At 38.8% G+C, this 13242-nt stretch overlaps 1 protein-coding gene across 1 annotated transcript in view; it reads left to right on the top strand.

Moving 5' to 3' along the window:
* The first annotated feature begins 1482 nt into the window (after positions 1-1482).
* Positions 1483-13242, top strand: part of COG6 (component of oligomeric golgi complex 6) — a 50666-nt gene continuing 38906 nt past the window's right edge. The window contains exons 1-4 of the mRNA XM_042867770.1: positions 1483-1611; positions 2336-2479; positions 3034-3105; positions 3842-3900. Of these exons, the coding sequence (XP_042723704.1) occupies positions 1501-1611; positions 2336-2479; positions 3034-3105; positions 3842-3900 (386 nt within the window). The 5' untranslated portion in view covers positions 1483-1500. The remainder of the gene's footprint in view (positions 1612-2335; positions 2480-3033; positions 3106-3841; positions 3901-13242) is intronic.

A 13242-nucleotide genomic window follows, 5' to 3' on the forward strand; every position in this document is an offset into this window, starting at 1 on the left:
GAAATAAGCAAATCAACAGAAAACACTGGGTACCAGCCATTTCTTTGCTGCCACCTGTAGTTTGGCTGCTGTGTAAAGTCTTCGGTAAGATAATTTATGCTTGAGTAACTTACACACACTTTACAAACTGTCTTCTGTTGGTACAGAGGGACTGATAGATGAAATCAAAGCACCTTCTGGCAGTTACGGACCACAAACTCCCAGTCTTTTTGTCCCATCCAGTTGACTTAACAGGAAAATGTTTGCTGATGGATAGAGAAGTTAGTAAGAATGCCACGTGAAAAATTTGTGACACTTAGAAACCATGTCACAGCAGCTGAGTTTTAGACGGTGACTTCATGTTTTTTGTTTTAAAATATTTTTTACAAAGAAAATGCCAGCCTGCAAATAATATCCATTTTAGAAAAAGTAAGGTTTTTATTTTTCCTTTTTTCTTTATGGTGGTTGCATTTAATATTCCTAAGAGAGTAAAATAATAATAGCAATAATAATAATTCTCATCTTCTCTAGGGAACACAAGCACCCATGAACACATGCTTTTTCAAAATCCTATGGGTTATTGCATTAGCTAGAAGCATTGCAGCTCATGAAAGGAATTCTTGGAAAAATATGCTTCCATCATGGAGAACTGGAAAGCAAAGACTGGATGCTTCAAAAGATAACACATGCACCAAATGCCAGAGAAAAACCTGTGTGGCTCCTTATATGTTTGTGGTATAATAACCTGTTGGATGAAACTTGGCAATGACTTTGACTAATGTGAAACTTGTGGTTCACATGGTGTCACAGAATCACAGAATGGATTGGGTTAGGAGGGACATCAAAGCCCATTCCCTGCCATGGGCAATGCCACCCAGCAGCTGCCCATGGGCTGCCCAGGGCCCCATCCAACCTGGCCTTGAGTGCCTCCAGAGTTGGGGCATCTGCAGCTTCTCTGGGCAGCTGTGCCAGCATCTCACCATCCTGTTCAAGAAGTTCAAGTCCTTTTGACTTCAACATGTGTCTTCACTGTGTCAGTACATAACACAGATTAATACTGTTTGAATCTTTGTTGAATCTGGTGGCAGTATCCGATTTACAGTTGGGATGGGATCCTTCCAATAACAGATTTTTCTGTACGTGCTTAAATATCACGGCTCACATCTGCAGCTGTCATTGCAGGCTGTTTTACATCTTTATTTTAAGTTTTAAGCAAATTCCTGACGTGAAGCACTCAGTGTCATATCGATGTACCAGACCCAAGTCAGACCCCTGTGGGCACCGCTCGTCACCTGGACTGCTTTTTAAAGGTTAAAATTCTGAAGCTCCTCGGCAGCCTTTCAGAGCATTCGCTCCACAGCCCTCAGCTTCGGTGTGGAATTAATTGCAGATGCTTTCTTCGCAGCTAACGTAGGGCTCTGGGTCGGCACAAACACACACGGAACCAAAGCCCGGGGAGCGTGTTTCCGCGGGAGCTATTGAGCAGTACGCAGGCGGCCGGGCAGCCGTGGCCGGGCAGCCATGGCCGATACCGCTCCGCCGCCTTCGGCGGTTGCCCCGACGGGCCCGGGCATCAACCCGCTGTCCCGCAAGCTCAACAAGATCCTGGAGACGCGGCTGGACAACGACAAGGTGGGGCAGGTGGCGGGGCCGGGGCCTGCGGGCAGAGCCGGCCGAGGTGCCGCTCCCCGCGTCGCTGCGCGGCGCCGCGCGGGCGCTCGGAGCGTTGTGTGCTGAGAGAGGCTTGGAAGCAGCTCGTTCCGATGCAGCTCGTTCCGATGCAGCCCTGCGAAGGCTCAAAGCTCCGCTGTTAGGGCGCTTCCACAGTTTTACCTGATTTAGCTGCTTCGTAGCTGTGAATGAGACGTGCTTAGACCGATTTTTGTGATTAAAGCTATAATGAAAGTAAACAGTCGTGTATTACGTTAAAAGAAATACTCGTAATTATTTTTGTTATGTACTGACTGATCTAAAGCGTGCTGTCTTTGTTTGCTTGTTTTTCTTTAAAACCATAAAGAATGATAGAATCACAGAGTCATTCAGGTTGGGAAAGACCACGAAGCTCATCCAGTCCGACCACCAACCCATCCCAGTGCCCACTGACCATGTCCCTCAGTGCCACCTCTACACCTCACACGGTGACTCCACCACCTCTGTGTGCAGCCCGTGCTGCTGCCTTGCTGCTCTTTCAGAGAATGATTTTGTCCTAATATCCAGCCTGTACACTATCCAGCATAACACTAACATTTGCTCCAAAACCCCGAACTTGAGTTGGTTGCAGCCCATGCTTCTTTGTAACTTTCTCTCAAGTTAAAGGTTGTGGGTTGTTGTTTTTGCTTTGTTTTTCCCTTTTCAGGAGATGCTGGAAGCACTCAAGGCTCTCTCGACGTTTTTTGTTGAAAACAGTCTGCGCACCCGAAGGAACTTGCGTGGAGACATTGAGCGTCGGAGCTTGGCCATCAATGAAGAATTTGTCCACATATTCAAGCAAGTTAAAGAGGTAGCAGCTTTACAGTTTGGTAGTTATTTTGCTCAAATAGAGCTGCGCAATTTTAAAAAGCCCTGTCCAATCATTTTGAAAACTTCCAGTGATGGGAATTCTGCCATAACCCTGGGGAGGTTGTTCCAGTGATGGATTATTCTCACTGTAAAAAAAGAAAATAAATTCTTTCTTTTATCAAGGGGAGACTCCTCCCAGTATATCTTGTGTCTGTTGACCCTCATTTTCATGTGCCTCCTTGTGAAAAGAGTGCATCTATCCTCTCTGTAACTGCCCTTTACATGCAAGAATACTATGATGAGGTCCCCCTGAGCCTTTTCTCCAGAATGAAAAGACCAAACGCCTTCAGTTATTCTTCAAAGGACAGGTTCTCCTGCCCTTTGATCAAATTTGCAGGCCTCACATCAGTTCTGAGTTGTGTTGACCTGAACTAGACATACTACTCGATGTGTGATCTGCATGTTCCTAGTAACAGAGGAATGTCATTTTGGTGGGGTGAAAGTGGTCCTGGGCATGACATTCCTGCTTTGTTTCTGTTATTTGAACTTATTTAGGAGCTTGAGAGTATAAATGAAGATGTTCAAGCGATGAGCAGCTGCTGTGAAGATATGTCCAGTCGTTTGAAGGTAATGTATGAAGAAATGCACTTTGTTCTTATACTTTTAGGTTGTAACTGTTTTCTTTAGAAGTATAAATAGTTATTTCAGAAGATTAACAGTGACACTGATATATAACTATTATGTATTATGCAGTATTCAGATATTTCTTTTTTACTTTAGAAAATGCATTGAGGAAATTATTTTACTTTCTTAGAACTTAACTTATTTGGAATGTAGCAATATACTTCTGAGAATATCAATTTTCATTTGTGTTTGAGAGGAGAGAAAATAGTTTGTCGGAGTGGATGTGTGAAAGATTAAAGCATTAACTATTTTGTGTATTATTGTATAAAATTTAAATTTATTCAGCCTTGCACACTGAGTAAAGCATGAATAGCATATCCATGTATATAACTAAAACATATTTGTTAGAAATTATCTTGTAACCAAAGAGTGAGAAAAATCAAGTCATCTTGATTCTACTGGTTTTGTTTCATAACACTGTCTCTCAGGAAGCCTCTTCATCCAAACCAAAGTGTGCAATTATGTATGTATATAATAATAAAAAAATATACAGATGAAGTTGGTTTTTTTTCATACCTGAAATTTTGGAGTGTTGATAAACGTTATTAGTTTTTTGTGTTGAAGAGTATATGCTCTTTAAAATATTTAATCAGAAAGGTTTGGAAGTATTATTCGTTTTAGAAGTTGTGTGGTACATTTTTAATGTTTGTATTCCTCATATACTTGATTCTAACTCTAGGCAGCAAAGGAACAAACCCAGGACTTGATAGTAAAAACCACAAAGCTCCAAGCAGAAAAGTACGTATGCCATCTTACTTATTTCTTGAAGGCTTGACAGTACTGATGTAATTTTATTTTAGATCTGGTTCTGCCACTTCTATTTTTGTTTAGTGACTTTGCTTTTTTTGTGTCTGTAGTTCTCTTTTTTGACACTGTGTTCATAGTTCAATTTGAATAAAAATATAGAACTCAAGTTTATTAAAAGAGGATACAAAGGTGAGAAGGCATTAATACTTGTCATAAAGATGGGCTTTGTAGAGAGAGGAGTTGTACTGTGTGCTCAGTATGGCTTTGCTTTGCCTACTGTCAATTGCTAACGTAAGTTAAATAATTTTATAACAGATAATGGACCTGCATGAGATCAAAATTCATTCAGCTTCAGTGTTTATTTTGCATTTTGGGCATTTGGGATATACCACTGGATGTTAGTTAATGGATGAAAGCTTGTTTTTCAATTGTTTGAAGTTGTTTTTTTTTTTTTTCTTGTTTAGTGTTCCAGTAGTGTAATGCCAATGACTGGCATTTTCTGTGTAACTCAGAGACATACAGAAATTTGATGCAAATGGATTGAAGTATCCTTTCTTTTTATTTGCTTTGAAATAAGGGCTTTCTCATGCTGCAGTGAAATGTTTTCTTGTTTTCTTTACGCAAAAGACAAGCGAACAGTGCCTATTTCTATATTTTAAGTGAATTCCCTCACCCTACAAATACATTAGTATAGGGAAGTTGTTGGTCATTATTTCAGTTTATTATTGTGACATGATGTTCATCTTTAAAGGAAGGACAGTCTAGGTTTAGACATTAAAAGGAAAGGGAGTAAGGGTGCAGGGGAGTGGGATTTGTGACCTTGGACTGATTCCCGTAGTGATGAAACCTTACTGAAGTATTTCAGCACTAAGCCTTGCATTAGTTCCACAGATTCTGTGATGGTGTTAACGCTCCATGTCCATTGGAGATCACTCTGCTGTTCAGGGACTGGCTGTAAGAAGAAAAGTTGAGTTATAACCTGCTTTGCCATCGTTGAAGTTAACTGTGAAATATATAAGTACTGTTTAATGAGCCTAACTTAGACCATTTTTCCCTTAGTTCTGCAGCTTCTTTGTGGAAGGGAAGATTTGTATTTTGCTCTTTTCAGTATTTTTATTAATAGGAAGAGGATAATAATAGCCTCTGACAGATTGGTGTAATTTTTAATGTTTCTGTGATTAAGGCATCTGGTTTTACAGCTTCAGCCTTTGTCAGTTTAGAAGAATGAATCTCTTCGCTTTATGAACTTTCTTCTAAAGATTATATATAGCTCACTGGAGATTAGAAACAGTTATTCCCAGTGATACATTCCTAGTAGAAATTATGACATCGGGTAGCTCTGGGTGCACTTTCAAAATTAGAGGGTTCATATTGTGGACTTCAGTAGGAAGTGGAGTCTGATTGAATGTGAGATTGGAGCGTAACCTATCCATACTTTCATGTTGAATTACAATAACTTCTTGAAATGCAGTACTGGTTGATATAAAATGAAGGATTTAGCAAAGTCAAAGTTTAAGTAAATGAGCAGAAGTCAGTGCTTAGAAAATGTGTTACTTTGAGGTTGAGCATCTGAAGCAGTAAGGTCATCTATTTTTGTCTAGTCTCAAGAACAGGAAAGCTGTTTTGATTCCCTGTACCGAAGCAGAATGGAGGGATACCAAGACCAATTCCAAATGCAGTATGTCTGATTGGTCTTAAAGTCATTAAAGGAGATGACGCAGAGTGTACATCAGTAGTTCTACAGTATATTCCTTAAACAGTAGTCAACTTAAAAGACTTTCTGCAAATTTACCTCGAGAACACAGAACATTCTTCGAGCATAAGGAGAAGAAAAACGTTGGGAAGCAGCCTGTCTTTCATTCTGTGACTTAACAGTGCACACATAGGCAAAATATCTTTTAAAAGGGTATTTTATAAGTGCACCATGAAGTACTCACCATTGCAATCCAAACAGTATTTCTCATCTTTCACAGTTATGGCTATGGAAGACTCATAGTGCCATTTATTAACAAGGTTAGCTGTTTTTCCTGGCTAAAATTTAGACAAAATAATTTTATTTATTTGTTTTGTCAACAACCTTTTGAGGAGGTTGTTTTGTTCTATGTGGTTCATTTGAGTAATCTTTTCTTTTGACACCTTCAGTGATTATTTACTTTTATGCACTACTTTGGTTTGAATCAAGCACAGGAAGAGGTCTCTACTGTCAAATGCTAGGGGTTTTCTTGAAAAGCTGAAATCTTGCTTACAGGCAGCCAAATACACATTTTGAATTGCTCTTTCCTTTGGATTAATAATGATGTTACTTAGTCAACAAAGGAGTACAGGTAGGACACTGCTGCTTCTGGGTTTGTCCTAAAATGCTGATTGAAATGCAGAGAAGATGAAAGCTGGGCCCATTCAAAACCAGGACAGCTGAAGCAAGAGTCTGGAGAAGGAATGGTCAGTTCAGAAGGTGGCAGAAATTGCTGAGGATAATTTTTTTTTTTTTTTTTTTAGAGAGATTCCTGTAGTAATGAAGAGATCTCTTTCCTTGCTGTGAAAGTTACAGAATGCATCTGGAGATTTCATCAGGCCCAAATTTCTGTTTCTACTCTGTGGTCCTACCAACTGTTTTGTAATAAGCTGTTCACAGGAAAACATCAGTTACTTTGAAGTCCCTTGAATGTTTAGGATAATGAGAATTTGTATTAAAGTAGATCTAATATAGTAGATTTTTCTCTGCAGTTTTTAATTTTAGCATTAAGTATTTTTTTTCAGAACCAAATTGAATTTTATGGCCACTGTATTTGTGATTTATTTTTTCTAAGCTCTTAAAATGAGCGGTAGAGAATGAAATGTTTTGAAACATTGCCCTGGAAAATAAAATTAATTATGTAGAAATAATTATGTTATTTTTTCACGTGAGTTATGTTCTTCTTTTTCCCACTGGTAGTTAATGAACGTTTCGTAACAGCAGAGGTAAGACTTTCTGTCATTTTGCTGAACCAGTTCTTTACAGTATCCTTGAGGAAAATTATTTTGACCCGGCCCTTTTCTCTCAGTTCTACGTTAAGCCCTGATTTTTTTTTAAATCTTTTTAGCCATTTTAGATTTAATAACTTCAAAAATTATCCTATACAAGATTTGCTATTGATGGAAAAAATAATATCTTCCATGATTGCTGGCTTTCATCTGATTTATTTCAGCAGCCTAGGTTGGAAGTGTTTCTTTTTTGATTTCTTTCAGTGTTCTTAAACTGAAGGGAGACAGTAAACTTCCAGATATATTTCATGCATTTAAGGCTGCTGGGGATTTACCTTTTTAAAACCATCTAATTTTGGTCTCTGACTGAAAATGAGCTGATACCTTTACTCTCATAATCTGATGAAATTAGCAAGTTAGTTATGTTAGGCAAGTATTGAGTTAGAAGTCCACTTTTTAATTGCTTCCCTTTGCTTTCTAAGAACAAAGTTGTGTGTGCAGTGACTGTTAGCTCTGGCCTTGATCAAAGATCTCATCTTTCTGTAGTTTTAATAGTTTTCAGTGAATGACAGGTGGAACCTCTGCCTTCTGTAAATCTTCTTCATGCCTTCTGAGAAGTAAATGTAGTTCAAAGGCATTTGCTTACATCAAACTGTAATTAGAGAACCGAATTGCCACTGCACATCAGGGAGGGTTAAGTCTTTTTAACTGAGGATATTCATTCTTCTAGGTATACAAACCAAATATCAAAAGTAAGCATTGAAATAGTAAGTGAACTGTTTTCTTAAGCTGCAAAGGTGTGTTGGTTTTTTTTTTTTTTCCCCATGTGGCATGCTCCCCATGAGCCTGCATTATGTGTTTTGGTGTTGTTGTTGGTTTGGTTTGATTTATTTTCCCCAAGATCAGCATAAAGAATAATATTTTCTAAAGTGCAAAGTGGCCACAGAAGCTTGAGTATGAGGATGAGTATTGTAAGTCAGAGCACTTCTTGTGCTTCCATTCTTGCCAGGTGTTTTTTCTCTCCTGCAGTGTTTGCAGAGAGGTGGCTGTGTCTGTGTCAGTGGTTCTGTGCAGTGGGTGATTTATTATGCTCACTTTTTATTGTTTGTACTGTTTTATTGCTATTACTAGATGTACTCCAGGATAATTTTCATGTTTCTAAGCTTCTTATCTGAACTCATCAGTGTTTCTTCTAGTCTCTCAGATTTGTGGTTTGAAGATAGGATACTGCAGGTGTATTGCTCTATAGGTAGTGAGCTATTAGGGCCCTTCCTATGTTGACAAAGGATATGGTTAAGACCCTAGGTCATATGATTGAGGAAGAAAGTAAGATGTTTGTCTCAGATTTTAGCTAAAACTTCTGCCTTCTCAAATTGTTGCTTTTCAGCATTGCTTTTCTCATAATTTAGTCTGTGAGCTTTAGTCTTGACTTGGCATAAATGCTCACTAGATGATATCACTTAAATTATGGGAAGGAAATATCTCCTGTTAATCACATTGCATTTTTGTATTTGGTAATACGCCAGTGTTGTTGAGATTTTTTTTTGGTCATTTATGTTGCTTGTTCTGAATGTCTCTTCCCTGTGAAGACAAGTTAATAATAGCTGTATTGTATGTTAAAAGCAGAGCAGTTGGCTTTGATGTTATTATTGAAGTGATGTAATTTGGTTAGTGTAGAAACTGGTGGTTTTTTTCTGCTGTTCTTAAAAATTGAGACTTAAAGTAACTTGTTAGGACCTCGTGTTAGATAATGCAGTACAAACAATTTAACCCATCCATCTGTAACATAAGATTGATTTATAGGTGGTTTGTAATGTAGAGTGTTAAACAGAATGTTTGTTCCGTTGTATTCCGTAACAAACTTTGATAATAAAGAACTGAGGTAGTTAATTTAGACAGTTTCTGTGAATTGCTAAAGATCCATTTCAGTATCTTCAACAGATTTCTGTATGTTTACTCCAGCACTCTAATATTGCTTTAGGGTTTCATTAGGCTTTCTGTGCCTAATGTATGCTGCTGCTTAAGATGTGTGAGATTTTATATTCCCTTCTCTAACAGGCAACAGAAAAAGGATGTTGCTCCTTGGCATGTGATTTTTTTTGGTAAAAGCATTTCATGACTCATCAGTTCTCTTGCTGTAACTGAATTTAATTCTTTTTGCTTCAATCTGTTTTAATTGAATGACACTGAGACATGCTCTTCATTTAAATTCAACAACCGCAGCTCTTGGAGTTGGGTGAGTGATTTGAGTGTCAGCGCAGTGCTCAATACGAGGTCAAAAGTCTTAGGAAAAATGTTTCTCAGGGAACATCTGCTATAGCACAGATCTTTCATGCTCGTCTCTTGGTGGTGCTTTTCCATTTTCTTCTCTTTTCTGTTTTCAGAAACAACTTTCATCAGTCAGTTTGGAAATGATTCAGGAAGCTCAGCAGTATTTGTAGCAGGTTAGAGAGGTATGCTTGCATCAGCATCTGCTGAGAAAACTGGTGATCTGGTGGCTCGTGTTAATGAGATGTATTTCATGTCCTGACCTTTGGGAACTTGTAATTATGTTTATTCCTGTGAAAATACTTCATGAGAAAAAAGCAATGCTTGCCTGAACTGAATTACAATTCAGGGGGTTGAGAGTGAGCATTTTTGAAATTGTGAGGCTGATTTTTCGTTCCTGATTTGTGCCATAGTAAAGCATAGGTAATAGGCCATAACACAGGCATCAAAGCAGCAATAATGGATCTGAAAAAAAAAAAAAAAAAAAAAAAAAAAGCCCTAATTTGTCACATTCTAGCCATGAAGAACAAAGGGGAAAAAAAAGCTTTATTTCCTACCTGCTCTTCTACCTGGCAACCCTGTATTGTCATGAAGCATGAATTTCTCTTGATCAGTGTGGAGTGGGGCACGGACTCGCAGATTGAGACGCATTCCTTGTAAGTGCATTATTATATGATAGCATTTCTGTCTGGTGCTTGTCTGATCAGCACATCGAAGAACAGAGAGCTCACGGCCTTCTCTGGAAATTGATTTTGGTTCTTTGTTATTTTTCTAATATCTAATTTAGCACTCCTTAGTAAGCTCTGATCTTATTCCAAGTCAATACAGGGAGCAGTATATTTTTTTAATGTCTTTGGCAACATTTTAGAATTTGATGACAGATTTGAAAACTAGACTCAGAAGTCCAATTTGGAATGTCTTTGTGTCAGAATGTGTAAAAGATATACTGAGAAGTCAGTTTGTTTAATGCAACAGTATCAGATCTCTTAACCCCTACAAAATGCAAAATAATCCATCTACTGAAAGCATGCAGTTTTTTGCATGCTTTCAGTAATCTAATCTCTGTCCACAGGGACATCTTAACCATTGCTAAGCACTGATTTCCCTAGCAAGCATATAGATTAAGTGACTGCTTGGAGGTCCGGCGTGTAAAAATCTTATCCAGACTGTTCTGTAAATAAAGGTGATGTCCACAGAAACCTTATGGTATTACTCAGTAGATACATACTGAGTAGATATTAGGAAGAAATTCTTTACTATGAGGGTGGTGAGACACTGGAACAGGTTGCCCAGAGAGGCTGTGGATGCCCCATTCCTGGAAGCATTCAAGGCCAGGCTGGATGGGGCTTTGAGCAAACTGGTCTAGAGGGAGGTGTCCCTGCCTATAGCAGGGGGTTGGAACTAGACGAGGTCTCTTCCAACCCAAACCATTCTGTGATTCTACTGTGAATGCATTTACAGCATGTAAAATTTTTCATTCTAGTGTTTAATAATCTGTCTTTTTGACAAGGTTTGAATTGTTTCAGTGCAATTAGTACCTTCTGTTGCTGAACTTCTGAATTAGCCTGCTTTTTTTTTTTTATCTGTTTGTTTTTAGAGTGGAGTGTATCACGTAGCACAGCTGTTGCATTGCAGGATTGCTCTCTTCACTTACAGGGACTTCAAATGAGAGAAACCGAAGTTCAAGTCCACTTTTCTGCTGTCATATCTCATTTACATAATGACTTTCATAAACTTGTCAGTCGTTCAGCATAGAAGTACTTAATTACTTTGTGTTTTGTACCTGCTGCTTACCTCAAAAGCTTGTTCTTTCCTATTAAAAGCCTTTTCTTAATTTCAACCTAATTCTTAGGTGGAACATCGTTAAGCCTCCTCTCATAAGAAAAGGTTCATCATTCCCGTGGTCATCCCACTGCCTCAGGTCTGATGGGAGTCCATTGTTCTTGAACACAGGTGGTCAGGATAATGATGTTTTCCAGATGAGGTCTCACAAAAGCTTTCTGTAATCATGATGTTATTTTCCTTTATCCTGGGAATACATTAGGCAATTCACTGTTTTTTGCTACTTTTTTTTTTTTTTTTTTTTTTAACTGTAGCAGAAAATGAAATAATTGAATTCTGTGGTGGAATTGGTCACCAAATACCTTCTCATAATGTTTGCGTTCTCTTTTTTTTTTTAAAGATGTGTGTTTGACATGTTTTTTTGCTTGGAAAAGAGAATGTTCCAGAGAGACCTCATTGTGGCCTTCCAGTACTTGAAGGGAGCATATAAACAGGAGGGGGAACGGCTGTTTATGGAAGTAGAGACATAGAACAAGGGGGAATGGTCTTAAACTGAGACAGGGGAGATTTAGGTTAGATATTAGGTGGAAGTTTTTCACACAGAGGGTGGTGATGCACTGGAACAGGTTGCCCAAGGAGGCTGTGGATGCCCCATCCCTGGAGGCATTCAAGGCCAGGCTGGATGTGGCTCTGGGCAGCCTGGTCTGCTGGTTGGTGACCCTGCATATAGCAGAGGGTTGAAACTGGGTGATCATGGTGGTCCTTTTCAACCCAGGCCATTCTATGACAGCCAAAATATAATATAAAAATTTCTTCTACAAATGTTTTTTTTTTATTTTTATTTTTGCAGCTGGTACTTGTTTTTAAAAACAGTTTCTTGTATCGAAATGTTTTGTTAAGTTATCTTTTAAATGTGCCTTCTGCAAAAACCGTAACAGAAAAATAACTTCTCCAGTTCCTGGTGAGGATCATTTATAGATATTCATTGAAGCTGGTTGTTTTTTGAGTTAAAATGACCATAAATGTTTCTCTTTGAGGCTTTAAAAATGAGAATATTGAATCCTCAGTAATGTGAACTAAAAGTGCTTTCAGAAAGTTGTGCTTTCACTCTTCCTAACTAAAGGGCACTAGCAGATTTTTATGGTATACATGGTGGTGAAATAGAGTTAAATTTTGGAGAAGTCTGTTTCTCCTTCACCTCCTTTTCAGCTGTCTAGGTGATAATCCTAGCAAACAGTGTGCGTTTGTATTTAGTTCAAGTGAAAAGTGCGTGAAGTGCATGGTTTTCCCAGCCCTTTTGAGTTCTCTTGCAAAAGAATTCTGTCTCCGTGGTAACGATTAAAACGGGGGAAATTGCTCTTTGTTGGAGTCCTGTCCCCTGTCCAAGCTCAAAATGTTTACCAGTGCTTGGTGCTTTCCTGCTTTGCATCAGTTCTGTGTTTCCATGATCTGTTAGTTTTGTTATTTTCAAGGATAATGTTGATAAAGGGGAAAAAAGAAAATAACCTATTCTGAGATAGCAGCACAGTTTTGCCTTCCCATCCGCTATACTGTGCTTCCTGAGAACACAGTTCAGAAATGATGAGGTTGGCATGAAGGGCCGTGGGTCTTGAGATGTCTGAGTCTATGCAGGTGCTGACTGCTGTGAGCTATGTGCAAAACAGCCTTACTCCAGCTTTTCTTGCTTCATTTTGATAAGGCATCTTCTAGAAAATACGATCCCTTCCTCACACAGATGGATAATCAAAGCTTATTAACCTGGTAACCTGGTTTTTGAAACTGAACTTGATTAGCTTGTTTAGATTTCATATCCTTTCTACAGAGCCCAAATGAAATAGCTTTATTAAAAGTGGAAGATGTGCTTTTAGATTTAGCATAGAAGCTTTTGCCACTCTGGCTATCTTGAGACGGATAGATTAAACACTGCTGCCACCTTGAGGGAGTTGTTTTATGTTACGTTGTGTTGGAATTTAATACACTGACTCTGAAGGGGACCTACAAGAAAGCTGGAGAGGGATTTTCTATAAGGACATGCGGTGACAGGACAAGGGGAAATGTCTTTAAACTGGAAGAGGGTGGGTTTAGAGTAGATATTACGAAGAACTTTTTTACTGTGAGGGTGGTGAGACACTGGAACAGGTTGCCCAGAGGGAATGTGGATGCCCCCTCCCCAGAAGCATTCAAGGCCGGGCTGGATGGGGCTTTGAGCAACCTGGTCTAGAGGGAGGTGTCCCTGCCTATAGCAGGGGGTTGGAACTAGATGGTCTTAAAGGTACCTTCCAACCCAAACCATTCTATGATTCTATTCTGTGACTCTTTTAT

The sequence above is a fragment of the Lagopus leucura genome, unplaced genomic scaffold (assembly GCF_019238085.1).
Source record: "Lagopus leucura isolate 7727_CA_CO unplaced genomic scaffold, USGS_WTPT01 Super-Scaffold_100001, whole genome shotgun sequence".
Lineage (NCBI taxonomy): Eukaryota > Metazoa > Chordata > Aves > Galliformes > Phasianidae > Lagopus > Lagopus leucura.